At 40.2% G+C, this 11716-nt stretch overlaps 1 protein-coding gene across 1 annotated transcript; it reads left to right on the top strand.

Moving 5' to 3' along the window:
* Positions 1–6641: 6641 nt before the first annotated feature.
* LOC141020760 (uncharacterized) lies at positions 6642–8007 on the top strand. The gene is made up of 3 exons (XM_073495702.1): positions 6642–6916; positions 7136–7240; positions 7773–8007. Exons 1-3 carry the CDS (start codon positions 6642–6644, stop codon positions 8005–8007), a joined length of 615 nt encoding a protein of 204 aa, XP_073351803.1.
* Positions 8008–11716: the final 3709 nt, after the last annotated feature.

Raw genomic sequence — 11716 nt, 5'->3', positions numbered from 1 at the left:
CACTTTACTATTTTGCAATCTTTTACTTTCCGATCTATAAACCAAAAATACCAAAAATATTTACTTTACCGTTTATCTATCTCTATCAGATCTCACTTTTGCAAGTAACCGTGAAGGGACTGACAACCCCTTTATTGCGTTGGGTGCAAGTTGTTGTTTGTTTGTGCAGGTATTCGGTGACTTCTGTGTTGTCTCCTACTGGATTGATACCTTGGTTCTCAAACTGAGGGAAATACTTATCTCTACTTTGCTGCATCACCCTTTCCTCTTCAAGGGAAAAACCAACGCAAGCTCAATAATTGGCAGGAAGAATTTCTGGTGCCGTTGCCGGGGAGATCTACTCCAAGTCAAGACATACCAAGTACCCATCATAAACTTTGATCTCTTGCATTACATTATTCGCCATTCGCCTCTCGTTTTCCTCTCCCCCACTTCTAAAACGATTCTCGAAAAGATTCGCCTTTTCTTCGCCCCTCTTTCGTTCGTCTTTTCGTTTGCCCTTATGCCTTACTTGGTTTGTTTGCTCGTTTGCTTAGTATAATTGTGTGTTTATTGAAAATCAGAAGCAAAAAGTTTATGGATCCACATCCACTTGCTAATCTTTTTAAGATATCCAATTATGATGAACCAATTGCTAGTGAGTTTTGTGCACTCGATTATCTTTATGAAGTTTTGCTTGAAATTCGTGAATCTGAAAATTGTGATGAAGAAATTTATGAAGTGATTCACGATACCTCCTTGAATAAAAAGCATGATTGCAATGGTTTTACTAAAATTCTATTGATGTCAATTGTGCTAATAATATGCAAAACCCTAAGCTTGGGGATGCTAGTTTTGCTATGTCCAGTACTTATTGCAATTATCATGATTGGGGTGATTCTTCGTATGATCTTGAAAATTTATTTAAGCCCCATGATAATATTTTTGGCAATAATATTGAAAGTGGGTCTGGAAGAGTGTCAACTTTAGGTAATAATGATCCCACTACTTTGTAGATTGATCAATCTTATGAATTATTTGATAAAAGTGGGTTTGGAGAGGTCATGACTTTATTTTGTGATAATCCCACTATTTTGGAAGAGTGTCAACTTTGCATGCATGTGGATCATGAAGAGAAACTTTTATGTGATAGCTGCATTGTTGAATTTGATTATGATCCTACATGTAATTATCACGAGACAGGAAAATATGGTTGTAGGAATTTTCAAGTTACCAAATTACCTCTCGTTATGTTGAGATTGCTATTGTTTCTTTCTTCTTCCTTGCATATGGTAGTGTTTGCTTGTCTTGATAATTTGTTTGCTTATAAAATCCCTATGCATAGGAAGCATGTTGGACTTAAACTTGTTTGTCACATGTTTTATGATGCTCTCGTGTTTCAACTGCTATCTTTCATGTGAGCATCATTAAAATTATCAATGCCTAGCTAAAAGGTTTTAAAGAAAAGCGCTTGTTGGGAGAGAACCCAATATATTTCCTTTCTGTTTTTGAATAAATAATTCAGCTAGACTCTAGTTAGATGTGGTTTTGTGTTTAATTAGTGTTTGTGCCAAGTAAGACCTTTAGGATGGCTTACGGTGATAGTTGATTTGATCTTGCTGAAAAACAGAAACTTTTGCGCTCACGAAAACAATTCTCATTTTTAACAAAAGCACGATAAAATACTGACCCTTTTTGCAGAATATTAATAAAAAATTTGCTTAGGTTGTCCTAATTTGTGAGAATTTTTGGAGTTACAGAAGTATTTGAGAGTTACTCATTGCTACATATTGTTCTGTGTTTGACAGATTCTGTTTTCTATGTGTTGTTTGCTTATTTTGATGAATCTATGGGTAGTATCGGGGGTATGAACCATGGAAAAGTTGGAATACAGTAGATATTATACCAATATAAATAAAGAATGAGTTCACAACAGTACCAAAAGTGGCGATTTATTTTCTCATACTAACGGAGCTTATGAGATTTTCTGTTGAGTTTTCTATTGTGAAGTTTTCAAGTTTTGGGTAAGGATTTGATGGACTATGGAATAAGGAGTGGCAAGAGCCTAAGCTTGGGGATGCCCAAGGCACCCCAAGGTGATATTCAAGGACAACCAAGAACCTAAGCTTGGGGATGCCCCAGAAGGCATCCTCTCTTTCTTCTTCGTCTATCGGTAACTGTACTTGAGGCTATATTTTTATTCACCACATGATATGTGTTTTGCTTGGAGCGTCTTGTATGATTTAAGTCTTTACGTTTTAGTTTGCCACAATCATCCTTTCTGTACACACCTTTTGAGAGGGACACACATGATTCGTGATTTTTAGGATACTCTATGTGCTTCACTTATATATTTTGAGCTAGGCAATTTTGCTCTAGTGCTTCACTTATATCTTTTTAGAGCACCGTGGTGGTTTTATTTTATAGAAATTTTTGAACTCTCATGCTTCACTTATACTATTTTGAGAGTCTTTAAACAGCATGGTAATTTGCTTTGGTTATAAATGTAGTCCTAATATGATAGGCATCCAAGGGGGATATAATAAAAACTTTCATATAAAGTGCATTGAATACTAGGAGAAGTTTGATTCCTTATGATTGTTTTGAGATGTAATTATGGTGATATTAGAGTCATGCTAGTGAGTAGTTGTGAATTTGAGAAATACTTGTGTTAAGGTTTGTGAGTCCCGTAGCATGCACGTATGGTGAACCGTTATGTAACGAAGTTGGAGCATGAGATATGTTTTGATTGTCTTCCTTATGAGTGGCGGTCGGGGACGAGCGATGGTATTTTCCTACCAATCTATCCCCTTAGGAGCATGCGTGTAGTACTTTGTTTCGATGACTAATAGATTTTTGCAATAAGTATGTAAGTTCTTTTTGACTAATGTAGAGTCCATGGATTATACACACTCTCACCCTTCCACCATTGCTAGCCTCTCTAGTGCCGCACAACTTTTGCCGGTGCCATAAACCCACCATATACCTTCCTCAAAACAGCCACCATACCTACCTATTATGGCATTTTCATAGCCATTCCAAGATATATTGCCATGCAACTTTCCACTGTTCCGTTTATTATGACACGCTTCATCATTGTCATATTGCTTTGCATGAACATGTAGTTGACATCGTATTTGTGGCAAAGCCACCTTTCATCATTTTTTATACATGTCGCTCTTGAGTCATCGCACATCCCGGTACACCGCCGGAGGCATTCATATGGAGTCATATTTTGTTCTAGTATCGAGTTGTAAGTAAATAAAAGTGTGATGATCTTCATTATTAGAGCATTGTCCCATGTGAGGAAATAAAAAAAGAGAAAGGACAAATAAAAAAAGGCCCAAAAAATGAGAGAAAAAGAGAGAAGGGGCAATGTTACTATCCTTTTTTCCACACTTGTGCTTCAAAGTAGCACCATGATCTTCATGATAGAGAGTCTCCTATGTTATCACTTTCATATACTAGTGGGAATTTTTCATTATAGAACTTGGTTGTATATTCCAACGATGGGCTTCCTCAAATTGCCCTAGGTCTTCATGAGGAAGGGAGTTGGATGCACACCCACTTTGTTTTCTTTTTGAGCTTTCATAAACTTATAGCTCTAGTGCATCCGTTGCATGGCAATCCCTACTCACTCACATTGATATCTATTGATGGGCATCTCCATAGCACGTTGATACGCCTAGTTGATGTGAGACTATCTCCCTCTTTTTATCTTCTCCACAACCACCTTTTCTATTCCACCTATAGTGCTATGTCCATGGGTCACGCTCATGTATTGCGTGAAAGTTGAAAAAGTTTGAGAACATCAAAAGTATGAAACAATTGTTTGGCTTGTCATCGGGGTTGTGCATGATTTGAATATTTTGTGTGATGAAGATGGAGCATAGTCAAACTATATGATTTTGTAGGGATAAGCTTTCTTTGGCCATGTTATTTCGAGAAGACATAATTGCCTTGTTAGTATGCTTGAAATATTATTGTTTTTATGTCAATATTAAACTTTTGTTTTGAATCTTACGGATCTGAAAATTCATGACACAATAAAGAAGTATTACATGGATAAATATGTTAGATAGCTTTCCACATCAAAAATTCTGTTTTTATCATTTACCTACTCGTGGACGAGCAGGAATTAAGCTTGGGGATGCTTGATACGTCTCCAACGTCTCTATAATTTTTGATTTTTCCACGATATTATATTATCTTTTTTGGATGTTTTATATGCATTTATATGCTATTTAATATTATTTTTGGAACTAACCTATTAATCTAGAGCCTAGTGCGAGTTTTTGTTTTTCTTGTTTTTGAGTTTCGCAGAAAAGGAATACCAAATGGAGTCCAAACGGAATAAAACCTTCGTGATGATTTTTCTTAGACCAGAAGACAACCGGGAGACTTGGAGATGAAGTCGGAGGAGCCACGAGGCGGCCACAAGGATGGAGGGCGCCCAGGGGGGTAGGGCGCGCCCCCACCCTTGTGGGCCCCTCGTGAACCTCCTGACCTAATTCTTTCTCCTATATATACTCATATATCCCCAAACCACCAGGGGATTCCACGAAAACACTTTTCCACCGCCACAACCTTCTGTACCCATAAGATCCCATCTAGCGGCCTTTTCCGGCGTCTTGCCGGAGGGGGATTCGATCACAGAGGGCTTCTACATCAACTCTATTGCCCTGCCGATGAAGCATGAGTAGTTTACCTCAGACCTACGGGTCCATAGCTAGTAGCTAGATGGCTTCTTCTCTCTCTTTGAATCTCAATAACATGTTCTCCTCGATGTTCTCGGAGACCTATTTGATGTAATACTCTTTTTGCGGTGTGTTTGACGTGATCCGATGAATTGTGGATTTATGATCAACTTATCTATGAATATTATTTGAATCTTCTCTGAATTCGTTTATGCATGATTTGATATATTTGTAATTCTCTTCGAACTATCGGTTTGGTTTGGCCAACTAGATTGGTTTTTCTTGCAATGGGAGAAGTGCTTAGCTTTGCGTTCAATCTTGTGGTGTCCTTTCCCAGTGACATTAAGGGCAGCAAGCAACGTATTGTATTGTTGCCATCGAGGATAAAGAGATGGGGTTTTCATCATATTGCTTGAGTTAATTCCTCTACATCATGTCATCTTACTTAATGCATTACTATGTTCTTTATGAACTTAATACTCTAGATGCATGTGGATAGCGGTCGATGTGTGGAGTAATAGTAGTAGATGCAGAATCGTTTCGGTCTACTTGACATGGATGTGATGCCTATATTCATGATCATGGCCTTAGATATTGTCATAACTTTGCGCTTTTCTATCAATTGCTCAGCGGTAATTTGTTCACCCACCATATTATTTACTATCATGAGAGAAGCCTCTAGTGAAACCTATGGCCCCAGGTCTATTTCCCATCATACAAGTTCTATTTTCCACAATATAAGTTTCCGATCTATAATTTTAGTTTCCACTTTACTATTTTTCAATCTTTTACTTTTCGGTCTATAAACCAAAAATACCAAAAATATTTACTTTTCCATTTATCTATCTCTATCAGATCTCACTTCAGACCTACGGGTCCATAGCTAGTAGCTAGATGGCTTCTTCTCTCTCTTTGAATCTCAATACCATGTTCTCCTTGATGTTCTTGGAGATCTATTCGATGTAGCGGTGTGTTTGCCGATGAATTGTGGATTTATGATCAGCTTATCTATGAATATTATTTGAATCTTGTCTGAATTCTTTTATGCATGATTTGACATCTTTGTAATTCTCTTCGAACTATCGGCTTGGTTTGGCCAACTAGATTGGTTTTTCTTGCAAGGGGAGAAGTGCTTAGCTTTGGGTTCAATATTGCGGTGTCCCAGTGACAGTAGGGGCAGCAAGTCACGTATTGTATTGTTACCATCGAGGATAAAAAGATGGGGTTTTCATCATATTGCTTGAGTTAATTCCTCTACATCATGTCATCTTACTTAATGCATTACTCCGTTCTTTATGAACACAATACTCTAGATGCATGCTGGATAGTGGTCGATGTGTGGATTAATAGTAGTAGATGCAGAATCGTTTCGGTCTACTTAACACGGACGTGATGCCTATATTCATGATCATTGCCTTAGATATCGTCGTAACTTTGCGCTTTTCTATCAATTGCTCGGCAGTAATTTGTTCACCCACCGTATTATTTGCTATCATGAGAGAAGCCTCTAGTGAAACATATGGCCCCGGGGTCTATTTTCCATCATACAAGTTCTATTTCCGTTCATATAAGTTTCTGATCTATAATTTTAGTTTCCACTTCACTTTTTTGCAATCTTTTACTTTCCGATCTATAAACCAAAAATACCAAAAATATTTACTTTACTGTTTATCTATCTCTATCAGATCTCACTTTTGCAAGTAACCGTGAAGGGACTGACAACCCCTTTATTGCATTGGGTGCAAGTTTTTGTTTGTTTGTGCACGTATTCGGTGACTTGTGTGTTGTCTCCTACTGGATTGATACCTTGGTTCTCAAACTGAGGGAAATACTTATCTCTACTTTTCTGCATCACCCTTTCCTCTTCAAGGGAAAAACCAACGCAAGCTCAAGAAGTAGAAAATCACCGTGCTGGTTGATTGTTGGATGCCGGAGACACACAGTTTCCATCTTCGGACCGGGGATATGACCGTGACGCTCCAGGATATTGCTATGATCACCAGTCTTCCTATCAAGGGGAATCCTTTTTGTATGAGCACCAATTATAATGGGTGGCGCAAGCAGATGCATGCCCTTATCGGTGTGGTTCCTCTGGAGCCTCGGGAACCAGAAGTTGAAGACAAGAAGAAGGAAAGAGTCGCAGTCAGTGCTCCTTTCACCTGGACTGCATGGAACTTTGGTTCTTGCCCTGAGGATGCTAATGAGGATGAGGTCAAGACATATGCTCGTGTCTACATGTGGTACGTTATATCTATGACTATGTTTGGTGATGGCACAGGCAATAATGCTCCATGGATGTGGCTGAAGGCGTTGACCGTCTTCGATAGCAAATGGAGTTGGGGTTCGGCGACACTGGCTTACCAATATAGACACGTGGACAGTTGTTTCTTTTTCACTTCATTGCTACATTATCAATGCAATCTTCCTGTTAATTCAACCATGTTCTCTTTTTTGTGCAGTTGGATGAAGCCTGTTGTAGGACCTCAAAGGACGGAGGTATTGGTGGTTGTATGCTCACACTTTCTGTATGGAGCTGTGAGCGATTGCCGGTTGGACGACCAAAGGTCATGAAGTACGAGGATTGGGACGACAAAGACGACCCACTACGGTTCCCCACTTGGGCTTACAAGTGGGATGTGTTAAATGAGACGACGGATGATCCCTCGATCATGTACAAGTTGTACAAGAGGGAGATGGACACGATTACTGCTGAGCAGGTGACTCAACATTGCATAAGTGATTCTCATGCTTCTATCGTAACTCAAAATCAATTTTGCATTCTATGCTATGTTGTGGATGGAATGTGAGCCGTATGGAAAAGGGGATAGTTTTGGTAACCCTAAAGAGTTCGTGTTGAATCCGATGTGCCTTAGGGATAGGGATCTTTGGCGTATGCGGTGCCCACTCATATGCAACTGGGCGGTTGAGCTTCACATGCCGCATCGGGTGTACCGCCAGTTTGGTTTGTTCCAGCCACACCCGCCGGAGTGGGAGGACACGGACAAGTTGCTACACGCGTAAGATAGAATTAACCTTGAGCACTTAGCAGCTTCTCGGCGGTTTCGATGGTGCTAATATTCTGTTTCTAATTTGCAGGTTGGATAGGACAAGGCAACGGAAGATCAAGGAGTGGGACAGGCATCACAGGAAGTATATCATACAGTTCGCGCTTAGTGTGGAGCAAGCTAAGGCTGGAAAACGATCCCAGCTTCGTGAGCACTACCCGATCACGTTCAACAACTATCTCACATGGTTTCTTGCAAGTACCCGTGTGGAGATATGCAAGCTGACGTATGATCAGGAGATTTTTGGAAGAGCCCACTCTCTTTGATGAGCTAACCCAGCACCAGTACAACAAATTAGTCAGGGGAGGCACCAGAGTCCCTTCAGCTCCAATGATGAACTTTGCGGTATTTGCCTCTTTGCTTTCCCATTCGCACTATTCACATGTTTGCTTGCCTAACACGGTAATGTTGTTTCTGTTCATAGCGTACCCAGATCAGAAAAGCAGCTGGTGATACCGAGACAATTCTGGAGACAACCCCGGTTGGAAAAATCAATGGGGAAGGTGCACTTTGAGCATTCATTAAGGTTCACATCTCCTTCAATTTTCCATGTAATATGTCTTGCTACGTTCGATATCTCATTCACTTGTACATGTTGCAGCGCCAGGGCCAAAGGTTAAGGCGGTTATCGAACCTTGTCGGTTGTCGTGACCCCGAATATGTATCACCTCAGCGGTCTAGGTCGGCAACACCATCAGATCCCACTTCTGGCCATGGTGCTCCTTTGGAGGATGAGGATGTGGGTGTGGCTTATTTGCATTCGACCGGAGAACCTCACTTATCAACTGCCCTGGATTGGATAGTCACCCAAGAGGTATGCCAATATCCTATATTCAATTATTGATGCATTGCTAACTTTATCCTCACACACGGTCTTTTCCATACCGTTTCTTTTTGTAATAGGTTGCTGATGACATGACCTTTGGAGACCTGTCAAGTTCGGCCAACATACATGTTAAAGCCTAGGAGGGGAATCAATAAATACACACCCCAAGACTTCACTGAAAAAGGCAAGAGGACGGTAGGCACCTCGCAAATGGCGGCTTTGGATGACTATGTGGATGAGGTGGAGAAACCGGAGCCGGAGCCGGTTGCTCGTGCAAAGAAGAAGAAGATATCCATCAGGAGGGGGGAAGAGGCAATAAGCGCGGAAGGAACTAGTCGTCGTCCTCTATTTGTTATGTAACTCACCTAGTGGGCGTTTCCTTATGTCGAACTTGTTATGTCGTTGAACTTGAAGTGATGGTAGCCCTTAGTAATGTTGAACTTGAAGTGATTGTATCTCTTAGCAATGTTGAACTTGAAGTGAGTTAGCACTCTATTGTCTTTGTTGAAGTTGAAGAGGTGTTTAAAATGTCAGAATGATGATCATTACTTTTTTTTGTGATGCAAGTATATGTATAAGTCTTGAAAATGTGCCTGAAATTACCAAGTTTGAGGGCCAAAAAATCACTAAGTGTTGGTGCGGCACCTAGCACAGAGGAGCCACACTATATTGTGCAACGCCTCAGAGCCAAGCGTTGCACAATACGGTGTGGCGCCTCTGAGCTAGGCGCCGCACCAACACTTAGCGATTTTTTGGCACTTAAACTGGGTGAAAAGCTTCTGTGATACGTCCATTTTGCACCATGTTTTCCTACAGTTAGTTATGATGTTTTTATACATAATAATGCTTTTTGGAGTAATTCTAATGCCTTTGCTCTCATAATTTGCAAGGTACACACAAAGAGGGAGAATTCCGGCAGCTGGAAATCTGGACCTGGAAAAGCTACGTAAGGCTACCTATTCTGCACAACTCCAAACAAGCTCAAACTTCACGGAGAATTTTTATGGAATATATGAAGAATATTGGAACAAATAAGTCCCAAAGGGGACCCACCAGGTGGGCACAACCCACCTGGGCGTGCTAGGGAGCCTAGGCGCGCCCTGGTGGGTTGTGCTCACCCAGGGCAGGAGCAGTTTTGTCCTTCAGCGGAGCGATTCCGCCGGGGGAACTTCCCTCCCGGATGGGGAAATCATCTAAATCATCATCACCAACAACTCTCCCATATTGTGGAGGGAAATCTCCATCAACATCTTCAACAGCACCATCTCATCTCAAACCCTAGTTCATCTCTTGTGTTCAATCTTGTTACCGGAACTATAGATTGGTGCTTGTGGGTGCCTAGTAGTGTTGATTACATCTTGTAGCTGATTGCTATATGGTTTATTTGGTGGAAGATTATATGTTCAGATCCATTATGATATTTAATACCCCTCTGATCTTGAGCATGTTTATCACTTGTGAGTTGTTACTTTTGTTCTTGAGGTCACGGGAGAAATCATGTTGCAAGTAATCAGGTGAACTTGATATGTGTTCGATATTTTGATAATATGTATGTTGTGATTCCCTTCGTGGTGTCATGTGAACGTCAACTACATGACACTTCACCATATTTGGGCCTAAGGGAATGAATTGTGGATTAGTAATTAGATGATGGGTTGCGAAAGTGACAAAAGCTTAAACCCTAGTTTATGTGCTATTCCATAAAGGATCGATTGGATGCAAAAGTTTAATGCTATGGTTAGAATTTATTCTTAATACTTTTCTCGTAGTTGCGGATGCTTCCGGGAGGGCTAATCATAAGTAGGAGGTTTGTTCAAGTAAGAATAGCACCTAAGCACTGGTTCGCCCACATATCAAATTATCAAAGTAGCAAACATGAATCGAATCAACATGATGAAAGTGACTAGATGAAAATCCGGTGTACCCTCAAGAACACTTTGCCTATTATAAGAGACCGTTTTGGCCTGTCCTTTGCCTCCAAAGGATTGGGCTACCTTGCTGCACTTTCGCTACTATTATTGTTACTTGCTCGTTAAAAATTATCTGGCTATCAAACTACTCTGTTACTTACAATTTCAGCACTTGCAGACATTACCTTGCTGAAAACCACTTGTCATTTCCTTCTGCTCCTCGTTGGGTTCAACACTCTTACTTATCGAAAAGAGCTAAAATTGATCCCCTATACTTGTGGGTCATCAAGGCTGGCACCGTTGCCGGGGAGTGAAGCGCCTTTGGTAAGTGGAATTTGTTAAGGAAACATTTATATAGTGTGCTGAAATTTACTGTCACTTGTTACTATGGAAAATAATCCTTTGAGGGGTTTGTTCAGGGTATCTTCACCTTGACCGGAACCACAATTAGCTACCCCTCAACCTACTGCACCTACTTAAAATATTGAATATAAAATTCCTTCGGGTATGATAGAACAATTGCTAGTTAATCCTTATGCAGGAGGTGGAACCGAACATCCTGATATGCACTTGATATATGTGGAACAAATTTGTGGATTGTTTAAGCTTGCAGGTTTACTCGGAGATGATGTTAAGAAGAAGGTTTTCCCTTTATCTTTGAAGGGAAAAGCATCGGCATGGTATAGGCTCTACCATGATATTGGATCTTGGAATTGGAATCGATTGAAATTGGAGTTCGACCAAAAAATTTATCCTATGCATCTAGTTCATCGTGATCGGAATTACATATATTTTTGGCCTCGTGAAGGAGAAAGTATCGCTCTAGCTTGGGGAAGGCTTAAGTCAATGTTATATTCTGCCCCAATCATGACCTCTCAAGAGAAATTATTATTCAGAATTTTTATGCTTGACTTTCTTGTGATGATCAATCCATGCTCGATACTTCTTGTGCTGGTTCTTTTATGAAGAAGACTATTGAATTCCGGTGGGATCTTTTGAAAGAATTAAACACAACTCTGAAGATTGGGAACTCGATGAAGATAAATGGTCAGGTATTAAGCTTAAGTATGATTGTGTTAAATCTTTTATGAATACGAATGCTTTTCAAAAGTTTAGCACTAAATATGGACTTGACTCTGAGATAGTAGCCTCCTTTTGTGAATCATTTGCTACTCATGTTGATCTCCCTAAAGAGAAGTGATTTAAATATCACCCACCCATTAAATAAAAAATTAAGAA

This window comes from Aegilops tauschii, chromosome 3 (genome assembly GCF_002575655.3).
Source record: "Aegilops tauschii subsp. strangulata cultivar AL8/78 chromosome 3, Aet v6.0, whole genome shotgun sequence".
Taxonomy (NCBI): Eukaryota; Viridiplantae; Streptophyta; class Magnoliopsida; order Poales; family Poaceae; genus Aegilops; species Aegilops tauschii.
This window is presented reverse-complemented; position numbering and strand designations above follow the sequence as displayed.

Excerpts from the sequence above, each read along its gene's own strand:
- LOC141020760 (XM_073495702.1), top strand. The coding sequence starts at position 6,642 with ATGACCGTGACGCTCCAGGATATTGCTATGATCACCAGTCTTCCTATC. Across the intron at positions 6,917-7,135 it reads TATGCTCGTGTCTACATGTG|TTGGATGAAGCCTGTTGTAG; the intron begins GTACGTTATATC and ends TTTTTTGTGCAG. Across the intron at positions 7,241-7,772 it reads TGCCGGTTGGACGACCAAAG|GTTGGATAGGACAAGGCAAC; the intron begins GTCATGAAGTAC and ends TCTAATTTGCAG.